The sequence below is a fragment of the Pseudopipra pipra genome, chromosome 10 (genome assembly GCF_036250125.1).
Source record: "Pseudopipra pipra isolate bDixPip1 chromosome 10, bDixPip1.hap1, whole genome shotgun sequence".
In the NCBI taxonomy this organism is placed as follows: Eukaryota; Metazoa; Chordata; class Aves; order Passeriformes; family Pipridae; genus Pseudopipra; species Pseudopipra pipra.
Genome location: NC_087558.1, coordinates 14802093 through 14826060, shown reverse-complemented (window position 1 = coordinate 14826060; position 23968 = coordinate 14802093). Strand labels below are relative to the sequence as shown.

Below are 23968 nucleotides of genomic sequence, written 5' to 3'. Positions count from 1 at the left end.
CAAACTAAATATCCAAGTAGACCAATACCCTGTCATTAAATGTATCCATGGAAAGGATGCCTAGGAAGCAGTAGGAATAGGATGCACATATACTTTCACCTAATACTGAGAGCTCAATTACCCATTGCAGCTCTCATTGCTCTGAAAGAGGATCCTACAACCTTAATTTGTAGGGGGTTTAATCCCTCCATAATATCTTTTTCTCAAACTGAACAATCCTATTTTACTTAATGGCTCCTAGTAAGGAAGTTATATTTTTGATCACCCTTCTGCTCTTTTCTGAGTCTTTTCCACTCCTAGTGTATCGTTTGTTTGGTTTTTTGATAACAGGACCAGCATGGCAAACCGTAAGGCAAAATTTTAATTCTTTTGACCCTTTTCTATGACAAGCAAAACTCTACTTCTACAAGTAATACTAGAATTTTCAATCTGACTTTTAATCTCTCTGTGTTCTATTTTCCTCATCTTTGAAGGAGGGATAACATCAAATACTTCTCTGATAAGATTTTTAAGACGATTAATGTGATTATTTTACTCTTTCTGACATGAGGGACACACTTTGTATTTCCTCTGCCCGCTGGCCCAAGAAACACATTGCTTAGGAAGTATCTCCATTGCACAGAAGAACAGCATAGCTTAGAGCTAAAGACATCTCTGAAATGTAAAATAGAATACAGTGTAGAACTGGAGGACAACTACCAGATTTTAGTTCTTAGACTATGGGACATTAAAAAACGGAACAGAACCCCCAGTTACAGATTGCTCCTGGAAAGGCTGGCAAGGGAAGAAAACATCTTCATAACTATTGAATATAATTACTATAAAAACTGATAAATATTGGTAACAAAGACATTTTCTGGAACTGAATGAGTGGAAAATATTCTAATGTTTTGAATTTGACAAAACAGTATGGAAGAACCTTTGTTGTTTTACCCCTTCTCATGGCACAAAATCACATTAAAGCTAAGGTTTTAGATAGTTTTCAACAACTCTAAGACAGAAACCAAAAGACTAAATAAACCTAACTCATAGATTGGCTTCATTTGACATAAGATGTGTAGCTTTTGGAATGCTGATGTCTTTTTTTCAGGTTACACATGTTAAAATTGAATGAAGAGGCATTGTCAGCTTTAATGTATATATGCAACAGCAATGAAAAGCAAGCAGCTGCTGTTGTGGATCACAGTTACCATAGCAATGCGTTCCCACAGTCACTTTCAGATTCATTTATAATAACAGCAGCTTTAGTAAACAAGAATGCAAAAGTTGCCAATGGCATTCAGGTGGTTTCATATATTACAGATTGGCACTGCTTACGCTAAACTAACTCCATCAACAGATGGACAGTCAGCACTGAAGGGGCACGATGAAGTAAATTACAGAGTTGGTTTTCAGTTCCTTTCTTCCAATCTAAATAATTACTTGCAAATTATCATTTGAATCAGTAACATCAGACACAGGACAACTCAATAAAAGTCCAAGCCAATTTCCAAACAATGATATATTTGGTGCAGTCTTATCAGATTCATACTTATATAAAATAATACAAAAAGAAGAATAACTTTGAGGGGCCCACAATTTCCATGTCATGAAAATTCTGATTAGTATAATATGAAACTTGCAAACTGATCATTGTATGGTAAATAGGAAGAAAGAAAAAAAACCTGACAACCTAAACCCTCCCAGTAGACAAACCTGAAAATCCACATTAAGCAATGATACATTTAAATAAAGAGATGTCAGATGCTATATTATACTTACACACAACTAATTGAACAAAATCAAGCTACACATAAAAGTAGCAAAATGCTGCACTGAAGAAAAAGATATTATGTGTTTATGGTAAAACTATTGCTCAAAGATGAAAACAAATTATTGTTTTCATCGAGAGATCTCAATATTTCCATCAGAAACAAATTAATTAAACAAATTAATTAGACTTCAAACAAGGACATAGGCACTGTCACCTTATTCTTACACCAACATCCTGCATGAAATCAGGCTAAAAAGAGTTGTTGACTTTAAAGGACAAAAATAATGACCATCCTTAATCTATACTTGCAGATGTGAGGAAAGAGAAAGGAGAACTTGATAATACTTCTGCATCTTTTAATATTTAAGTTCATCAGCAAATGTCCACATCATGATGATAAAGCATATTTTCTAGGACGTAGATTCAGCAAAATAATCTGTAATGTTGTTCAGCTGTTCAAAGGCTGTAATACCCAGGCAGCAATTAAAAGGAAGGAGAAATTGAGGAAAAATGCCAGATTACTAAAGGCAAAAATTCTACAGAGCCAGTATTTCTGTGTTATGCTGCAGCACATACAGCATGTTACATGCATGAAATAAATTTTTATGATTATTTATAAAAAAGGGAATCTTGTTGCTTTTTTACCATTTTTGCTTGCACTCTAAACAGGAATTATATCGTACATAGACAATTAGAACACCAATTTACTGCAGTTTTTTATTGGTTAAAGGACACTCCCTCCTGCTTCAAACATGACGTATTAACCCAACCCATATTTTAGGTGTTATTTTTCCAGAACCATGCTAATTTCATTTTGCCATCAGTAAGCAGTACAACAGAGCAAAATAGGTTTTAAGTCTGCAGAAGGCAGAGCACAGAACAGAGGTTGTATTACATGCCCTCAAACAACTGCAAACAGTGTCCCTCCCTCTTGGTCTCTTAAGACGAGTGGATGGATGGTTGGCTGGATAGATCATTTACACGGCTCAGCCATATATTCACGTTTCTTCAGATACATTCTCTTTGCTGCCAAAAGATCAAATTTGAAAGAAGTCAGAGGATATTGAATGTTTGTCCCATTCTGTGGATACCCCCCCAAACATAAAAAGCCAATGTACTCAGAAATGTCAGGCATGCCCACTGCAGCCATTGGGACACAGACTTCTGAACTATGTATGTGCAGTCAGACTGATGCATGTGAACATAAATATTTAAACTCTGTATTATAGAGGTGCAGAACTTAAAATTATTCTTCACAGCTCATCTTTTAGACCTGCCTGGTTAAAGTGACAAAGATCCCTATTTTGAAAGTGACAAGGTGAGTCAGTGACTGAATGTGGGAATGAGTGTCTAGACAGTTAAAAAAAAAAAAAGAAAAGATACTCCAGACTATTTTGCAGTATCTGCAAGTACTTTGAGATAGCTGTCATTTTGAACAGCTGCTTACTCTGTAGTTTGAAATAAAAGAGTTCTGAGTGAAGTGCCCTAGTAAGCCAGACCTTTCAATGGAGTTGCTGGATTATCTTTTCATTCTAAACTGTTTAAATTCTGGGTGGTTGTTTGCTTTCTCATTATGGAGAGAAAAGGCCTGGATCTATTCAAGTCTTTCTTCAAATCAATACACTAGATAATTTAATGTTGTGTAAGACATCGCTGCAGCTGTAGAGCCTGTGATCATCATGAAGCTTCTTGATGTCTCTGAAAACAGTGGGAATACATTATGTCCACTCATATAAAAGGTCTGTGCATAACTCCAACACACCATTGTTATGGGAGATGTAAAAAATCCCTAGATGGAGGGCAGCAATAATAGGTAATTGTTGGAATGGCACTTCACACCACACAGCAAACTGAGAGCCTGGTGCTGTGCTACTGCCCAGGAGCCTCTGTAACGAACGTGCTGCACATCGGGACGTCGTGCACTGGCACTGCTCTGAGGCGCTGTGTTTTCATCCCAGGCACTAGAATCTTTGATGAATTACACTGTCATATATAATGAAGTCTTCACAGGAAAATTACTGTAGTTTATTTTGAAGCTTAGTCAGAAGGTAGCAACTCTGGAAAGACAGGAAATGCATGTACTGTAACACATCATCTAGTATATTTTGCATTCCCCTGCAGCTTGAAATGGATTATTCACAACTCATGCTTTTTAAAAGCTACAAGATATATCTGTCATTCTTGTAGAATTAACCATTTTTTACTCAGTTGCTTTTCCTCCCTGGCTTTTACTTACCAATTATCCCTCAACTTTTTTTTTTCCACAGATTTTGGTCTTCCAAATGGAATCAGTTGCATTTTCCTTCCAGTTTCCTTTGTTTCTTTAACCAAAGTTTGTAAATCTGTGAAACCAAATTACAGCCACATTGTATAAAAAGGCACCTCAACCTTCATTTATCCCTCACAAACAACCCTCAAAGTTTCCAATGAATACCAGTTAAACCAGAATTTGCAACTTGTATGTAACTCAGAACAAGTCTTCTGATCCATTTATAAACAGCAAAATTATATGTTTATGAATTTGCAATGTCAAATGCACTACATTGTTGTTGAAAGAGAGTATTAAACTATTTAAATGCTTCTTTGTGCTTTAAAATTGTTTTCATCTAGTAAAGATTAAAATATTCTGTTCACGTTCAGAAGGATCATGATGTTTCCCTATAAATTAGCAAAGGAGAAGTCTTGAGAAATAAGCAATGCAGAAAATAAACACTAATTCAGTATATTTGTTTATATTTGGATTTGTTAATGACTTAATAACTTACACACTAAATATTGTTAGATGAAAAAAACCACTACCAACATGTAAAGACCAAACAGGTTTGGCTAGTGAGTTTGGAGTTTACATCCAGAAAAAAAAAATCAGTTCATCTCCCAGGATCAATTATGATTATTTGAAATATGGCATCAAGCAGTGCATCCCCAAATGAAGACTTGAGGTATGGAAGACTATATATATGTATTTGTTATGTATACACTTATTTTCTAATAAAACCAGAGGTTCGTAGACTCGAATTTGCTGACGGGATGATTTGACCCTACCAGCAGCATTTAGCAAGGCATGTTAAATCAGATATGGTCTGAGGGACAAAATCTCAGTATGATAAATAATTTACACTAGTTTAATACATATAAATGTCAAAACACCATATATAGGGAGATAAGTACATGCTAATATAAAAAAATGTGTTTCCAATATTCTAGAGACTAAGCACTTAGATTTATATATCATGCCAATGAAATAACTAGAAATGTCGCAGTCTGCTATACTTCTTCCCCCAAGGACGGTATCCCTACTGTACTTTTGGGACTGAACAGGTAACACGAAGGTTGTCTTTTAACTTGTGAGAGCACAGTCTCCGTGGAAGGAGAGCAGCGTTGGAAGAGGTTAAGACTTTCACCCTTTTTGTTTTTCTTAACCCCTTACTCTATTCTGTGTTAGTTAGAACGGTTCTCAGCCTGTGGCAGTGACAGGGTCAGCACTGGCAGGCACCCTGCGGGGGCAGCCTGCACAGCGCACTACATTCCTCAGCAGGGAGACTGGACTGTTCTTCCCTCCGGAGCGGGCATGGGATGAATGCATTTGGAAGGCTCAGGTGTAGTGTTCTCACGATAAAACGAGACACGTGAACTGTCCCCTTCCAGCACTGGAAAAGAGAAAACCTGTCCTGTGGTAGCAGCAAACCAAACTGGGATCCGGCGACGCCGCCGGGACCCGCTCGGGCAGCGCCGCTGGTCCGGACCGGCCTCGGGCGGCCGGTTCCCAGCGGCAGCCAGCGAGTGCTGCTGCCCCGGGCGACTGGGCGGGGTCCGGACCCGGCAGACGATGGGACATACCGACACAACATGGCGGCAGCGCAGCCACCCCGCGCCCCCTCCCCGGGCGGCGCGAGGGTCCGACGGGGCCGGGGCTGAGGGGGCGGGAAGGGTGCCCCGTCCCGCCCCCCTTCGCGCGTGCCCGCCCCCAGCCACGCCCCTCCCCGCGCGCGTGGCGGCCCCGCCCTCCAGCTCTCAGAATGGGAGGGGTGGAGTGGGCGGGGCCGCACGCGGCCGCGCGCGTCACGCGCAGCCAACTGGCGGCGCCCGGCGGCGCTCGAGTGGGGCCACGCCTCCGGAGGGCGGGGCCGGCGGCGGGAGGGGGCGGGGCCGGTGCCCCCTCGGGGCCGGGGGGGCTCCGCGCGTGCGAGCGGCGGCAGCAGCGCCCGGGCCCCTCCCCGGGGGCGGGTCCGGCCGGGCCCGCGCGCTGCAGGCGCCGCCCCCCCTCCCCTGCCCTCCCCCTCCCCGCCGGCCCCTCAGTAACTTGGCCGCCTTTTATCGGGCGGGCGGCGAGGCGGGGAGTTTATTGGAGCCGGAGCCGCGGCGCGGCCGGGGCGGGCAGCGAGCGCGGCGGAGGGCGGGGGGCCCGGCGCGGCCCGGGACGATGCTGCGGCTGGTGTCGCTGAAGTTGGGGCGGCTGTACCGCTACGTGAAGCTGGCGGTGCTGGGCAGCCTGGCGGCGGCGCTGGTGCTGAACACGCACTCGCTGCTGGCCTCGCTGCAGCGCAACGAGCTGTCGGAGCGGCGCTTCCTGCAGCTCAATAAGTGCCCGGCCTGCTGGGGCACCAGCTGGTGCCGCAAGTTCCTGAACGGGCAGCTGCGGCTGGAGAGCTGGGGCCGCCTGCGCCTGCTGGACTTCTTCAACGTGAAGAACGTGTACTTCGCGCGGTACGGGGAGCCCCGCGAGGGCTCCCGCCGCGTCGTGCTGAAGCGCCTGGGCTCGGCGCAGGAGCTCGCCGACATCGACACCAAGATCTGCCGCCGCGCCACCGGCAGGGGCCGCTGCGACCTGCTGCAGGCGCTGCCCGCCACCGAGTTCGCCAGCCTGAACGGCGACGTGCGGCTGCTCACCCCCGGCGCCGTGGAGGGCTGGTCCGACCTGGTGCACTGCCCCTCGCAGCGCCTGCTCGACCGCCTGGTGCGCCGCTACGCCGAGACCAAGGACTCGGGCAGCTTCCTGCTGCGCAACCTGAAGGACTCGGAGCGCATGCAGCTCCTCATCACCCTCGCCTTCAACCCCGAGCCGCTGGTGCTGCAGGTAAGCGCGGCGGGCAGGGCCCGGGTGGGCGCTCCCCGGGTCGGCGGGACCCTCGCCGGGAGCTCCGGCCCAGCCGCGGCCCCTCCTGCCGTGTCTGCGGGCGAGGGGCCGAACGCGCCGGAGCGCGGGGTCCCCGCTGGGGCTTCGCGAAGGTACCGGCGGGGCGGGTTGAGCGGAGGGGCTGCGGTCCCACCCTCCGGGCAGGAGGCCTTTCTCTGGCTCATTCAGCCCCATCGGCTCTCTCCCTTTCTTTCTCCCTCAAAGAGAAAGTGTTTTCCCGATGTGCCTTCCTCCTCAGGGCAGTAACTCTGTCCCCATCCTTTGTGCCTGCCCGTGCCGTCGGGTACCAGCGGCAGCCGCGGTCCCGCAGGAACACGGAGGGGCAGAGCCGTGGGCTGATGCTCTGCTGCACTTGTGCGTTTCCTACAGCTCAGTGTCAGCGTCTCTCACGATAAATATATTCCTACGCAGCTATAGGTGTCCGTCATTAATGTCTTAGTTTGATAGATAGCGGGTAGAGTCTTTACTGTGGTGCTGTTGTGGTATACTTTTAGGAACTGAGTAATTTGCTACGTCGTGTTCTTAATAGGAACTTAATATAGTTACTCCCGGTAAAAATTAGAAATAGGTATTTGTAGCCTGAAAATAGGGCGACAAATAAATGAACAGTTTTCCCTTTTCAGCAGTTACGTATTTTGTGCTCTTTAATTGGGAGGACTGGTTATGTGCACAGACTTGAAATTTGTGCTTAAAGCAAAATTTTTACGTAAAAAATTCGTAGGGAACTTTTGCTTTGTGGCACCACCGAGTTGCTGCTATTGCATATCTATTTAGATGGGAGGGGTTTGCATTTTGACTCTGAATGCTATCGATGGAACTCCCAAGTGTGCCTTCAGTATGTAGGTTTGGACTTGGAATTGTTTTGTCTAACTACTGAACTGTCCTTGCCTTTGTCCAATGTATAATTAAAAAATACTTGCAAATACGTTTGAAAACATGACTTCATGATTACTGTTATTAACATCTGTTTCTCTAGTGAGAGGCCAAGAAATGCTTAAAAAGCAGTGCTGCAGGCTTTACCCTCCAGCAAGTTCACGTACTAATTTCTAGAAGATGCATTTATGAACCTAAGTAGAAATATGGTTTTGGGTAGTATGCCTTCTACCCTTCAGTCTCTCCAAGTACAGCTCTTCAGTTTTGTTTTCAGAGCAAGTTTGTAGTTTGCTTCTCGGCAGACTTTAGGGTACAGTGTGTCTCTTCCATTTTGCCGAGAAGTTGCTCCTGAGCACAGTTAGAAAAGAAGCTTCACTTAAGTAAGAAAATAAAAACTGCTTTGCTTTGCTGAGTATATTTGGAAATTCTTTGAGAATTCATTTGTTTTGGCTGCATTTCATACAACTTAAATTTCTGGTTTTGAACACTGGTTCCAACAAACTGAGCCCAGACCTGCAGGGCCAGAAAACAGCTCTGTATTTCTTCATAATTCACAGGGGCAACGTGTTGTTTACAGACAAAGGGTATGGCACACTTGCAGCATTTACTGTTATGGGCTGAATCAAAGGCAGTGGGCAGCACTGGTTAAGAGCCTTGATTCTTGTCAGCTTTTTGATGAGCTGTAGATGAGTCCTGATACTGTCAAACAGATCTGTTGAAGAGAAGAAAATCTTTGGTCACGAACTTAACCAGCGCTTTGCTTGCCATTTAGCAAAGGTGCTGCTGAGAGCAGAGCAGGTCGAGTTGGTGGGAAGAGAGGCAGCCTTTACCAGTGCAGAGTGGGGTAGTGTTGTCTGTCACCTCTTAACAGATCAAAAGTGTTCTGCAGAATCTAGTAAATTTTGATGAATAGGCGTATCTTGGAAAATAATTCTGGGGATCTTCAGGCCACCTTTGTGTGCTGAAACACTCTCAGTGTGTTCTCCAAAAGAGTTGTAATTCAGTTGGCAATGGGTACTTGAGGTTGGAATATCTTCCCTGAGTTGGGAATGAAATATCTTAAATATATGAATCTGAATGAATGAACTCTTCCTGTTCCATAGCACTCCAGGCTCAGCCTCCACCTGAGAAACATGTAAGAAATGGGTAATTCTGTGTTATGAATCTCTTGCAACAATATGATGCAAGGCACTCCCAGAGGTGAAGTTACTTTCTAGAACTGATAAACTGACTACCAAGAAGGTTGTTTGTGTTTATACATAACATATATAAATGTTTTATGGTGTAGTTTCTGCAGTATTGATGAAGGCAGTTATTGCTATGGGAATGAGGCTTGTAGGCTTGTTCTAAAAACCAGCAGCTTCCAAGAAAGGAAACCTGCATGATGTCATGTGAAGAATCAGATTTTAATTTAAAATAAATAAATTGATTAGTAAATTGAAGCATTTGACTGATGCTGTCCTTTTGTCACTGGAAGGCACAAGGAAAAATATTGCTTATTTTTGCCCTGAGCTTTTTATGGAACACTACAGTGACTGCTTGAACAGTGTTATTTGTAACAGTTTTGGTTTAGAAGTGGAGATAATGTCAAAACTCTCCATGTTCAGTGCATTCATGTTCTGTGTTGTTTAATTGTGTTATGGGAGCAGCCAAATGTAAATAGGCACTGAATTTAAAGCTTGATCTTTCATTTGTAATAGAAAATCCACTGTAGTCATCTACTAGAGATAGTAATTTGTGGATTATAAAACTTTTCATCAGAGATTGGAGTTTTAGTTTGAAGCCTGTTTGGAGTATGGATTGTTCCTAAACTGGTGTTGCTTATGAGCTGTTGTCACAACTGACTTATGACTTCTGCTGTAGGAATTTTTCAGGTGGGGCTTTAACCCATAGCATGATACTACTGTTCAGGGATCCATATCAAAAGTATAAAACTCACAGTAATCCTAACCCAGTATTTGTATTTTTTATAATTTTCTTGTTAATATTCTTTGTCCACATTTGTTAAACGGTTGTGTAGATGTACTCAGGGAAGAATTCAGCCCCTTTTTCCATTTTACTTCATTAAGCAAATGAAAAGACAGTTGCAGTATTGCTCAGTACAGTTTATGTATTATTTGGGGTATTAAAATATTAATTTTACTTTTGTAGAATCTTCTAAACTAGTCACTATTTAAATCCTCTCACATTTTTCATCTGAATTCGGGTTCGAATGCAAGAACATATATGCTTAAGGTTTGATTTCTGATAGGTTTGAGTTTTTCCTGTGTCTTTCCAATAGTTATTTTCTGCAATAAAGGTGAATACTTTTTAATAAAATAAGGTCAGATATGTAATCAAAATCTGCTACACCTACACCAGTATTTTGTATAAGCGTTAACACCTTATTCAGACAAAAGCAACAACAAAACTAGCTGCTGTTTCCTTCAACTCATTCAATGGAAAACAGTATTTTAAATAGGAATCACCTGGAGAACAGGATCTGTACGTGGTATCTGATTTGAAACTGAATATGATGACTGTGTGTTTCAAACACTTGCAAAGATAGGTTGGCGAAAGTTGCCTTGGGAAGAAGTAACAAAATTTAAAAAATGGGTTGGATTAGACTGAGTGCAGTGTGACTGTTGACTCTTTGAAGAATTCATAGAGCCAGTGTGGGTGTAAGTAGATTGATATTCGTCGTGTGATTTGTTATAAACCACCCAGCTTCTAATTTGTCTTGTCAAGTAGCTGTAGTGGAGAAACTTTCTTCATTGTTTGAAACGGTGATAGCTGTTTAAATAGTGGATGTTATTCAGCTTTATGAAGTAACATTGTTAATTTTTATCTTCATGGACAAGTAGGAACATAAACTTCCTGTTAAGAGAAAGAATCAAAACGTGTGCTGCCTATTGCTAATTTCTGTAGAAGCTAAGATTGTTGTGCAGTCTTTGACTCTTACAGAAATTGTTCTCTAGACATACCTCTTGTTTGTCATAGAGCTCCTGCACTGATCTCTGTCAGCCTCCAGATGTCCTGTTTAGAGCCACCGTGGCTGTTTGTTACAATTTTTGAGCTGCTGTTGCTGTGCCGCAGTAGCTGCCGTGCAGCGAGCCATGGTGTGCAACCACGCATTGTCCAACACATTTTGCCAGTGGCAGAGTTTTAAGCTTTGTACTTAAACACAAAAAACCAGCAATGCCCTAAATCCAGGGTAAAGCAGAGAATTCCTTGTTCTGGGAGTTGGGGGAACTAAAGCGTAACTCACGACTGCTGAAGTAAGAAATTGGTTCTGTGTTTTTCAGTAAAGTGGCTGTATTTCTCCTAAAAACTCATGGTTAGCTGAAAAGAGAGGTTACATAAATTGTTGTGGCAAAAGTGCACCTAGAGCTGGTCTTGCAACACTCAGTCTTGCCTTTGTGCTGGCCATGGTGTTGGTGTACAAGATTGCCAGGTGCCCTATGGAAATGTTGGTGTGTTTGTTTTGCTTTCAGTGTGTTGTGGTTTAACCCCATCCAGCAGCTCAGCCACTTGCTCCTTCCCCTCACAGTGTGATGGGGAGAGAACTGGAAGAGCGAAAGTGAGAACCTGTGGGTTGAGATGAAGACAGTTTTTAATAAGTAAAGCAAAGGCTGTGAGCACAAGCAAAGCCAAACAGGGGATTCATTCACCACTTGCCATGGGCAGGCAGGTGCTCAGCCATCCCCAGGCTCCCTCACACTCAGTGGTGACTTGGGAAGACAAACACCATCACTCTGGATGCCCACCCTTCCTCCTCCTTCCCCCAGCTTCATATGCTGAGCATGACACCATATGGAATGGAATATCCCGGGGTCACTTGGGGTCACCTGTCCTGGCTGTGCCCCCTTCCAGCTTCTTATGCACCCCCATGCCCTTCCCTGGTGGGATGAGGAGAGAAAAGACCTTGGCTCTGTGTAATCACTGCTCAGAGATAACTGAAATATCCCTGAATTACCAATGTTGTTTTCAGCACAAATCCAAAACACAGCCAGTTACTTTGCAAAAAGTTAACTTAATCTCTGTCAAAACCAGCACAAAAAGCAAACTTAAAATTGGCACAAATACGTTGCTATTAAAATAAAATACTTGCACGTACTGAAGATTTTTTCCGACTGTAAAAGGTATCTGTCAATTAAATCCAGAGTGCATTAAGGCAACTTTGTCTAGAGCTGTAGCTTTTAACAACCTCTTTAAATGGAGATTCTTCAAAGAATGATGGTGAACATTTGTATCTTGTATGTAAATTACAAGTCTCAAGGACTTTTATTTTTTTGACTCTAAGAAAAATGCCAAAAGCTATGTGCCAAACAGCAGTATTTCTGTGTTTTTAATAGATTGTGTAAATCATGGCCCCTCCTTCAGATATGATTTTAGCTTTCTGAATGCTTAAGCTTAATGACTTTATTCTTCTCACGACTTCTGATCATTCTTATTCCTTGTGGGGGGAAAAAGCAAAACAAATGAAGCCAACAGCTGTATCTCTATTCCCAGTATAATTACTCTGCATGAACAGTCTGTTGCCACATAACCTAAAATTCTTCTGGTTTCTCTTCATGTCATCAGTGGGCTTTCTGTTTGGCTTTGTGACGGGAAGAACAATAATTGACATCTGGTAAACATATATTAAAACATTAACTGTGATCAGTTTGAAACAATTTCTTGCAGTGAATTCACTCAAAGTAGCAATTTAGCCAAATGTTCCACAGAATCTTTTTGCTGATCCATACATAACTCAGTAAGAAGTAAACGGGCAAATGTTCTTGCTTGGGATTTCTCTTTTCTATTTTTTATCATACACACTGTTCTAGTCATAGGTTATTTTCTGTAGTTCTATTCCAAATACATTGGTACAACGTAGAATGTCAATTCAGTTTTAATACTTGGTACCTTTTAAACTTTCTTTATTACTCAATTTAGTGTTTCTGATCCATAATTCTGTTGCCAAATACCAAGAAGTGGATTAAATGCAGCTATTTGCACTTCCTGACATGTCCTTGAGTGGACTTGTATTAAAGTCCTGGCTCATACAGATATTGGTGTTTCGATATACTGAATTTCCATTGTGCATGTTTTTAAAAGAAACACATTTTTTTTCTTGTTTGAGTTAAAATTGAGTGGCCTTGTGTTACAAGAATATTCCACTAATTTGGTTGTATTGAAAACTGAAGAATTTTTTTTACAGTGACATGACTACATATATTAGGGCAGAACTGGCTCATACTTGTCATGTTTACTATGTTGTATTTAATTATGGTCCTTAAATTATCAAAACTATTTTCATCCTTTTCTGATGAAACTTTCCTAGAGTGAAGACATGAAAGTGAAGTATAAGGGATATTTAAAATGGTCTATATGTATTATGATGAATGCCTGTCTGAATTTAGAGGCTTCTGGGAAATCACTATACAGACTTAAATAAGAGTTCTCCTGAGAAATTGCAGCTTGTGCAGTTTTCAGTAGAACAAAAAAAGATTTTTACCCCACGTTTGAAACCTTGTAAAAAGAGTGTTGTTCTGGTGTCTGATGTATACAGGGACTTGTGTTTTACTTCCCTGAATTAAGTAATTGAAGCTTTACTTTAGTCTCAAATTTTGCAAAGTAGTTTTCAAAAATAAGAGTAGGTCATCTCGGCTCGGAGTCCTTTATAGTGATATATTCCAGTCTCATAACTCAGAAATAAATACACAGTGATAATTTTCATCTCTTGCAAATTTAATCTGAACAAAGTTTTATGAACTACAAACTAATTTGAACAGGTAACAACCAGTAATGACATTAAATTTGCTTTGCTATGGTTCTCAAGTTTAATCACTATCTATTAATTTGTTTGGAAAAATGGCATACTTCTGCTGACATTGTGAATTGTAACTTTTACAGTTCAAGTGCTCAACTTAATAATCGAGCAACTTCTAATTCTGAGTATTTAGAGTTTGTTGCATATTTTTTTCCTATACTGTGTCAATTAAACCTGGTATGTACCTCTTGTTGGCATGAATTGTATGTAGTAACTTGTTGAAATGTAATCAAAGTGAACAAAAGTCAACTGAATGAGAGAAGCATCATTTCAATGGGAACACTAATATTTGGAGTACCAAGGAAATCACCTCTTCACTCTGTGTGTGTAGGCTATGTATGTATAACTTCTGTGGGAGTTCTAGGTAAATGTCAAATGGTTTGGCATATAGTTGAGGACTAAATGGTTTTCATTATATTGACTAGCATTCAGAAATACACTTGAATGCATATCTTCCAGAATATGGATCATCTTCAGACAAAAGGCAGTGTCTTCGTTTAGACTGTGCTTTTTAACCTTCTTTGCTCTGAAAAGCATCACTGTAAAATCTGCTCTCCAGCTCTTTGTGGTTCTAGAGCGTTACCTGTTAGCCTTGGTGACTCAGACAAGTGCTCCTTTTGTTTACACTGCAGTACTCAACAGTACTCTGAGAGAAACTAATTTTCCTTTTAAGGAAGAGCATGTTATTTAAATTCTCCTTGCCAAGCCAGTTCGTGCCTGGGCAAACACAGTTTAGTAGGATGATTTTAGTGAAGGTGTCACGAAGAGTGTAATTTTGCCATGAAGTTCTTCAGGGTCATAAGGAGCGAAGTCCCCACTGTTTTGCATGTGTTTTTTAAATTTCATTGTGTGTGAGGTGTAGCTCTTTGTTTGGGTGGGGTTTGTGTTGGTTTTTTTCCTTCTGAGCTGGAACTTTATGCAGGCATTGCAAGTGACATGTGGCATCCTCTGGAATAGCTTCAAAAATAAAAGAATGTTTTTTAATGGTACAGTGGAACAATAGCTCAAAGATGTCAGTTGTTGCTTCAATTGCTTTGGCTTTTTTTGGTCTTGATTATTAGGATGAATTATATGCTGATTATGATAAACTAATATTCTTTTAAGTGTTTAATTCAAGGGGGATTTGTGTTATTGCAGATTACAATAGGCCTTATCAGCTTCAAGCTGGTGAGTCTTCACTGCCTGATCTAACTCACAGCTCTGAACAAGAACCACTGGCAGATTTGTGTATCTTCTCAGGTTTAGACAGATGGAAGTGAGGAAGACAAATGCACTGACAGTGTGTTTTATGCTTCAGTGAAGTGATAAATTCACTCTATTAATTCTTAATATTTATTCTGAGACTACACTGTGTTTGTTTTAAAAACATAAATGCAATATTATTCTTTCAGGAACAACATGCCCTTTGTCCATCTGACAGGGTTTATTTAGGATTTTAAGTCTAGCTTAGAGAGATATCTTGAAGCTACACTAATTAGGGCAACTAAAATGTTTTGTGGATGTGTCACTGGGAATGGAGGTAACAATTTTTTTGTCATCTTTAATGTTTTCTATCTTTCTGTTGGATTATACATATTTCTCTGAATAGAGAAAGATAATTTTAATGAGGGGAAACTTACTAACCTACCTGTTTGTAGTTTGTTATATGCATTATTTTATTTTAAAACACTTTTAAAAGTTTGTCTGCGATTTTCATGGCATTTGTGTGTGTTCACAGATAAAATGTGAGTGGGTGTATCAGAATCAGATTCTTTTGTCAGACAGCTGTTTCTGCTTTTGAACAAGAGCTTAGTTTTTATCTTAATTCTCAAATGCACATTTTTAAGTCTTCCAATAGCATATGAAAGTACAAAATGATCTAATTAAAAATTTATACTACTAATAATTTGAGAATTAAAACCTAAAATAATGTTATGCATTGCTCCACAGAAATTACATTTTTGGCAGTATTGTACTAAGCTTTTTTTTTTCCTAAGTGCAGATTGTTCATGGAAAACATGTTTATTAACCATAAAAATTATTGTCATATCTTACTTACCTTCAAAGTTTTAATACATGAAGAAAAAAAATCTTCATGTTAGCGGCTGTTCCCTCTTAAAAAGCTGCTTTCAAAATAGAATAGTATACAAAGTTACAAATCGCTGCTTGCAAAGACAAGAGATCTGCACTTCAATTAATATTCTTGTCAAATTCACCAAGTGAATATAAAAACTGCTGAATGAGGCACTTGCACATATTTTTATCCCCTTCTTCGGCTACTGACTTGGGTAATGAAGTGTAGATGTGGCTGTTACATGCCAGTTGGAAGGGGGCCAAAGCAGAGATGTTGTTTGTACATGTGCAGATGTTGGCAGGATTCCCTGCACTCCTGTTGTCAAAAGATCTTTTTATTGCCACCGTGTTATAAATATATCTGTGTTACAGCGTGGCATGCAGATATTGTGCTGGTAGTAGGAAGGGTGTTCACTTCTGAATAAACCTAACTGCTCCTAGCATTTCTTGTGTGAAATGAATTTCAATGCACACAGAGCAGGGAGCATAATAGATGTGTTTTGAAGATCAGTGACTAACACTGTACTTTGAAAATCACTTTAAGCCATTACATAAATCCCTGCTGCTGCTGGAAAGGAAAACTCTTAGCTCCTTCCTTCTTCTGCACCTGTCTGTTCAGGCCTTCTCCCTTCCTTTTACCAGTACAGTCCTAGCATGATGTGGTGATGTGATGAGATGGATCAGGCTACTGATCCAAGGGAACACCAGCCCAGCCAGTACCAGCTGCCTTGCTTTCCAAATGACATGAAGGAAGGGATGGAAGTGAGTGTGCTTGGCTTGGGGGAGATGGACACCTCTACTTCCAGTGGTAGCACGTCCTTTGCCAGCTTCAACTGTTTGGGGTTGAATTTGTGGGTGGAAATGGAGGCAAAGTCATAGGCAGGGCAGGATTGGTGTATAGAAAAGGAGAAGGGTGGAAAAGAAAAGGAGTGGGGTGGTCCAAAGTCAAACAAAAATATTGAGGCATCATTGAATTGAATGCTGATAAAATGGAGCAATATGAAAATGTTATGCACAGTTGGTGAAATCAGCTAAACCTGTGTTTCTCAGAAAATGTAATCAGGTAAATTTTCTCCAGTATGAGTTTATATGATGTGGGTAAAGTAGTTGGAGTTTGTTCCTTTGTAAATAATTAATTTCATTTGATGGACAATGGCCATTTGCTTCTTGTTTTGTTTTGGTCCAGAACTGAATACAGTGGGGATACGTGTACTTGAAATATCACTTTTGTAATGTTTATTGATGCCACAGCCAAATAAGGAACACTGAGTTAGCACATACTTCAGTTGTTGGAAGGTTATTTTGCTAAGCACAAAACAAGCAAAAAAAACCCCCAAGAAAGCTACTCTTGAAGACAGATTTTACTTTTGATAAAAATGTTATGTGTCTGTATGTGATAAGCACACAGAGTATGTATGTAACAATTAATCAAGAGGTAGACTGTTAAGGTATACTAGAAGGATAAGATACCCTAAGTTTGCTTTTGTATCTTAATCCTTCTGTAATCCTTTCTGTGAGAGATCTTGAGAAGATCCTTAAAGGAATCCAGTTAACTGGGAAAAATGGAAGGGGCGATGTTGGAGAGAAGGAGGTGCCACTTTGTAAAGTTTTTTTCCTTTAGGTTATTAAAAGAATTAGTTTTAATTAAAAATATCAAAAGCAGAGTTACCTTGGTGGGAAGCATACTTGCATTACTAAAACAAATGTGTAATAAAACACCAAGAGATAAAGATGGTTGGTGGAATTGTGTATGTGAATATATATGTGTGTGTGTGTATAGTATATGGAAAGCTAGATATGGGTCATATGTTGTTCAGGTCCTCCAACTCCTTCTGTTTATTAGTCCAGCAGGACCTCTTGGTCACATAAATATATTTTGTGTTGTTTTTGTTTTCCCTTCAAAACTTAGAAGCATATGCAAATATAGTGTGGATGGATATTTACAGGTTTCTGATCTAAATTTTATTGAAAAGCCTTTAAAAGTGTCTAAGCTGTTTTGTATTAATTGAATCTTTAAAATATTTTTGAAATACAGAGTTTTCCATCTGACGAGGGCTGGCCATTCGCAAAGTACTTGGGAGCATGTGGAAGGATGGTGGCTGTCAATTACGTTGGAGAAGAGCTGTGGAGTTACTTTAATGCACCGTGGGAGAAACGAGTGGATCTGGCCTGGCAATTGATGGAAATAGCTGAGCAGCTGACAAATAATGACTTTGAATTTGCACTCTACCTCCTTGATGTCAGCTTTGACAACTTTGCAGTTGGACCAAGAGATGGGAAAGTTATCATTGTAGATGCAGAAAACGTTCTGGTAGCAGACAAAAGGTTAATCAGGCAAAGTAAGTGTCTTCTTTCACTGCCCTCACCCCACCTGTCTCACTTCTACCTCTGCAAGTGCAATATTTAATGTATGCGTAGTTGTTGAATGCCTATTTTGTTGGCTTTACAACTAGACTACTAATTAACAGATTAATTAGCTTTCTTCTGGGAAACTGTTTTCTTTTTCTTCTTCTTCTGCTTTCTTTTTCAATTAGACTACTAATTAACTTGACCAGTGTGTCACTTTCATGAGGTGTTGAGCATACCTGGACACGATTTACATATACTTTTAAGCTCTGTAAACCTGCATAAACGGAGAGGTGGGGGTGGGAGGAGAGAGTTGTGGGCATTGGGTGTGTTTGTACAGATGGATGGACAGACAGACAGGTAAGCTGTCTTTTCTACCTTAGTTAAGGTAGACAGTTCCTTCTGTCTTTTCCAGACATCTGTGTAAGGATGGAAGGCTTGGCATTCTATTGTCTGTGAATGACAAGGCAGTGTTAGTGCCTTAGTTCCACAGCCTGCCTTGGGTTCAGCTGTTCCAGTTGGTGCTCTGTAATAATGGAACTGAAGGAATGGGTAATTTTAGTGCTGTTTCCAAATGGGAATAGAGAAAATTCATTCATCTTTCTGTCAACTGTAAAAGCTCAAAGCAGTGGCAGCGGGAGAGATGTTTGACAAAGTGACATTACATAGGTTTATATTACTTTTGAGCTTATAAGGAAAATGTGACAGACGTAAGGGCTGGAGACACTGAGCATGAAACCCTGGGTTCTGCAGGAGACACTGAGCATGAAACCCTGGGTTCTGCAGGAGACACTGAGCATGAAACCCTGGGTTCTGCAGAGGTTCATGGCAACAGGCCAAGTGATTCCAGTCTGCCTTGGGTGAATGGATTTTTTTTTTTAAGCTTTGTGTATAAACTTGATACGTTGTGCTGCAGAATTAACTTTAAGACTATTTTTCTATCCACATGCTTTTCTACAAGGAAATGTGATTTGGGGTTGTTTGGTTGTTTTTTTTAATTAGATTTATTATATATCCTCGAGGACCTTAGATTAAAACTACCTGAACCTACCAAGAAAACCTTTTAATGTATTGGATATTCAGTACATTTACTTTAGAACTTTCTTCTCTTTTCTTTTTTTTTTCGTTTTCCACCCTCTTAAAATAGTATTACTGACGACTTTGATTTTTGAAGCATGTTGGAATTGCTTAGTCACAAATATGACCGAATGAACTCTGAAGAAGCTGATGTGCATGTGGAATAGGAACAAGTAGCTTCTTGCAGAAGCTGAATGCTGGAAGTGTCACACTTACATCTGTTGTCTGTAGTCTCAGACTAATTTGGCTCTAACTAGGATTTTACTGCGTGATTTGTGATCTAACAATCAAGAACAGAGAAAACAAACGAGGACACGAGAAAGATCTTAGTCTTTGTATAAACTTGACATTTAATACTGATTTCATTAATCTTTCGGAAAGATTCATGGAACAGTCTCTGTCCACAGTGATTAATATGCCTGTTTAGATATTTGAATATGTACATTCTGTCCAGTTGCACTGTACAATAATACTTAATACACTCTTGTGTGGGATGTCATATTTGAGTTTGCTGAAGTCCTTTTTCCCATTTTTCCTGTGGCTTTTTTTTCCACTTGGAATTTTCAGTTCATTTTACAAATTTTACATCATGTTTTTATAGCTTTAGCAGTCATCTTTCAGTCTGCTTTTTGGTTTCGGCTCTAGTGTGCCATGAGTGAGAAGAGCAACGGTCAGCTCAGAGACTACCAGCACAGATTAATTTTTCTTTGTACCTCACACTGCTAAGAGAGATCTGCAAAACTATGATACTCCATGATAAGGACCTCTTCTCAAAGCTGGCAGCAGCCTAGAAACTTAAGATGAAAGTTTTCTAAGAAAGTAGGCAGAGCTCGGGAGATCTCACACTTAGTAACCTTTTATGTATTATTACTGTATAACGTACTGTACGTAAATCAGGTTTTAAGTTAAAGAAAGCTGTGACAAGGACACCAAATTTTGCTAACTTTTAATTATTTATTAAAGAACATGTATGTAAATGCCATTTACTTTGCTGATTTTTTTTTTCTTTCTTCAAAGATTCTAAATAATGCATCTACTTTTTAAATATGTACTTCTTGCTTACTACTATGTCTAAAGTAAATAGAAGATAAAGTTTCAGAAGTTTATGGCAATTACTTTGCAATGTTTTTTTTAGTCTTTTTTAGACCACTTGCCAGCATTAGTTTCCAGGACAACTGGAGAAACCAAATCTATGTTGCTAAAATAAATTATGTTGCTTGTTTGTTTTTCTCTCAACTTTGGTTGTGGATTGCTCTCTTATACTTGCTTATGCAACATTTTTTCCTCTGAGTATGTGTGAGTGTAGATTTCATGTGTTTTACTGTGCTGCTTTTTTTGCTTCCCTCTCTTCGCTATCTATTTTACTCTTTCTTTCTTCCCCTAATTTTTTGTATCACCAGGACCATTTCAGCAAAAGGGTGTATCAAACTGTCAGATGCAATTTTAGACTGGAACATTAAAGAGTTTGTCTAAACAAAGTTAGTTTATAGTTTAAATATTAGCAGTTCGCTCTGTATTGAGCTTCTGACTGTATTCAGATACACATATGCTCTTTCTTCTCATTTTTTTTTTTACTGTCTCCTTATATTTCACAGATAAACCTGAAAACTGGGACGTGTGGTATGAAAGCAAGTTTGATGACTGTGATAAAGAAGCTTGTCTGTCCTTCTCAAAGGAGATTCTTTGTGCTCGTGTCACTGTGGACCACAATTACTATGCTGTTTGTCAGAACCTTTTATCCAGACACGCCACGTGGCGTGGCACTTCGGGGGGGCTCCTGCACGACCCCCCAGCTGAAATTGCCAAAGAGGGGCGCCTGGAGGCCCTGCTGGACGAGTGTGCCAACCCAAAGAAGCGCTACGGCCGATTCCAGGCCGCCAAGGAACTGCGGGAATACCTTGCACAGCTCAGTAACAACGTCAGGTAGTCCACAGCGAAACTTTTTTGCAACACTGGCTAAAACACTATTGCGAAGACACACAGAAAATGAAGTTTTGGACTTGCGTGTTCAAAAGAGAGAATAAAAGAACCCCTGGTTTATCAGTTTTCTAAATACCGTAAAAATAGAATTTTATGGTGTTATAATGTTCCTTTGCAAACAGACAAGGTACTTACTGAATTAAAACTTGAGCTACTATTGACTGGTCTCCCTAACTGTTTAAAAGGGAGTAGGTCACAAAAGACTGTGATAGCTTAATTGACAGCTTGTGTGTCAAAGGGTACTTTACATAAAACTGCATTAGTGTCACAGTTTTGTGAAGCTGATGTTCTTACTTGGAAAGTCAAGTTAGACTGGTGGCCTGTTTTAAAGGCCCTTTTCCTGAAACCATTGTCTCATTTTTGTGTTTGTTTAAACACCTCGAAGTGGCATTTACATCCAGGTAAATCTAGCTTCTGCATTCTTTCAAATTGAACAGGCTTTCATGTTAATGCTGTGCAGAACATTCCTACTGTGAGTGCAGAATTCCCAAGTTTACTGTCTAATTTTAGGGGGTTTTACACTGTATTTTATTATACTTAGACATTGTGGTTTATTTCTTTAAAATCATCATAAACTCAAATGTCACTTGAACTAATATTCATTTAATGTCTTTTGTAGTTCTGCCGTTGGAAGTATCACTTAATGTAACTGTTGTACAAAACTTTCCCTTCATGCCAGGATATACACAACTGTTTAGCAGGAAATCATGGTATGAGCAAACTCTTGCTTTTAACAGAGATAATTTGAGAGTGGGAGAAACACTACAATAAAAAGATCTGTATTAATTTAAATTGGGACAGAAGCTTGACTAAAAATAAAAATTCACTAGTCTGGTTTAGTTAAGCATAAACCAAAGAAAATGGTTTTATTAGTTTCTAAACAAATGGTAAAGAAAAAAATGCTATATTGTAGTGAAGTTAATAATTTTTCAAAATTCAGATTTTGGAGGTCCTTGGTTAGTCTCTGAAGAACTTCTAAAACTGTGCACTTACACTAGAAGAAAACTCTAATTTTAATAATAATGTCAAGAAAGTTAGCAGTTTGTTCTACATCATTTCCAATTCTGTTGAATACAGATATAATGGAGTTTACTGAATAGTCATCTTTTGGTTTACCAATAAGCTGTACTCACTCTAGGTACCTTTTCTTGAACTAAGTTTGACTATTCCCAGTGCAGTTAAAACTGACTTGTTGAGGTTTGTGTAAATATGGAGTTGTTCTCATGAATTACAGTTTTTATAAAAACCTCAGTTACTGCTACAAGAACTCACTTCAAAGCTTGCTCCTCAGTTTTTGGTTTTGCTTTTTTTTTTTTTTTTCTTCAACTACTATGCTTCATTTTCCTGAAGTCTTATTCATACAAAGATACTCTTAGGAAATGTATGCATATTACTTCTTGTAACAGTAATGAAGGAAAATTATATTTCTTAAATGTGTGTATCAGACAATATTTTGTACAAGCTAAACTGAATTCGGAGCAAGGTAGTGTGTGCTACTTTCAAGAGCAGAGTTAGGATGCCTCCTGTCCTACATCAAAAAACTGATGGAATCTGTTGCTGCAAGTACAAGGTGAGGAAAATAGCAAAATCACTGACTAACCCTTCTTCCTCAAAGCTCAAAGTGGAGCCATACAGAGATGCAGAGTGCTTTTTCATTTCTTAAGTCACTGTATTTTCAGGCCATAGTATAATGGTGAACATGGTGATGGTGCTGAGTTGATGGTTGGACTTGATGATCTTAAAGGTCTTTTCCAACTTTAACGATTCTGTGATTAAGGATATTTTATAGTTGGAGATTCTCACTCTAAGTCATCATTACCTCTGTAGTCCTGATTTGCTCCCAATCCGTTGTCTTGTTTTCTGAAGCTGGAATGTCCAGTGCAGCTTTTAGTCTTAATTTTTCCCCTGATTTGAATAGTTCTATGTGCTTGTTCTGGCACAAGCTGTCAGAGGAGGTTCATGTTACTTTTCATCACAAAATCCTCTTAATTGAGGAAAATAGACTCACCCTCAGGCTAGGTACTACTACCCTACCGTAGAAGCCTTGACTTACCACTAAAGTTGATTTTTAAACATCTACCACATTTCCCAAGGAGCGAGTGGAGTACGATTGTTGGAGTTGTGAAAGGAACAAACACTGCCAGTTGTGGTCATTACTTAAGACAGTTGTGTAACTGTAAGAATGTTCTGTTACATTTTGTTTGGGGTTTAGCTCCTCCAGAAATAAGTCACTAAAGCTGATTATAAAAGGAATTTGGAACTTTAAGAAACCAAACCAACCAAAAAAACAAAGAAAAAAACCCCAACAAGAAACCCACTACAACAAAAACACTACAGGGAAAACATTGTGGAGAGCAATAAATCTTGTTCCATTTGCACCTGTCAGATATTTATTGTACAATAACAGTTTATATTTTTAATCATTGCCCATTATTATTGATGAACATGGTGAAATATTTTTGAATGAGATGTTTGGGGTTTGTATGTGCATTAAAGTTGTCCTTTTGTACTGTAAGTTACTGTTTGTTTGGAATATTTTATCAAAGCTGTCTCCCTGTGCCTTTATATTACAAGAAAGTTGTTTCTGCAACTTCTAATGATATTAATAAAGAATACTTTAAGAACCTCATCTCAGATATTTATTTTCAGATCAGTAAGTCCTTTAGGGTTGACTCAAGTCTAGGATGTGTTAATACATATATGGTTTTTGTAGTGTTCCAGAATTGTGCCATTGTCAAAAGTGACAGATAGCAACCTTTTCTCCCCCTCCTCTTTTCTAGCAGACTTTTTGATCCAAAGTATGAATGATCTGTCGGGAATCACATACTGTACACTGCACTGGTGAGCTTTTGCTGGGTGCAGAAGGGTCCTGTGGCTGCTGGATGTCTTTGCAGAGTGGGCAAGCGATGTCAGGGCAATGAAGGGTCTGTCTTTTCCACAGCAGAGAAGTCTGTTGTTG

General features: G+C 39.9%; 1 protein-coding gene and 1 long non-coding RNA gene across 3 annotated transcripts; one reads left to right on the top strand and one right to left on the bottom strand.

Annotated features, from left to right (window-relative positions):
- Positions 1-1226: 1226 nt before the first annotated feature.
- Positions 1227-5843, bottom strand: LOC135419683 (uncharacterized). 2 transcript variants are annotated; one of them, XR_010433096.1, is made up of 4 exons: positions 5591-5843; positions 5181-5400; positions 3990-4095; positions 1227-3810 (listed from the first exon to the last, which is right to left on the bottom strand). It is a non-coding gene; the product is annotated as an uncharacterized LOC135419683 (long non-coding RNA). The 2 variants fall into 2 exon arrangements; XR_010433095.1 differs by lacking the exon at positions 5591-5843 and having other exon boundaries at positions 5181-5579.
- A 208-nt stretch (positions 5844-6051) lies between these two features.
- Positions 6052-23638, top strand: DIPK2A (divergent protein kinase domain 2A). The gene is made up of 3 exons (XM_064666369.1): positions 6052-6827; positions 17642-17945; positions 20625-23638. The coding sequence occupies exons 1-3, from the start codon at positions 6174-6176 to the stop codon at positions 20954-20956; spliced, it is 1290 nt and encodes a 429-aa protein (XP_064522439.1). The 5' UTR covers positions 6052-6173; the 3' UTR covers positions 20957-23638.
- The last annotated feature ends 330 nt before the right edge of the window (positions 23639-23968 follow it).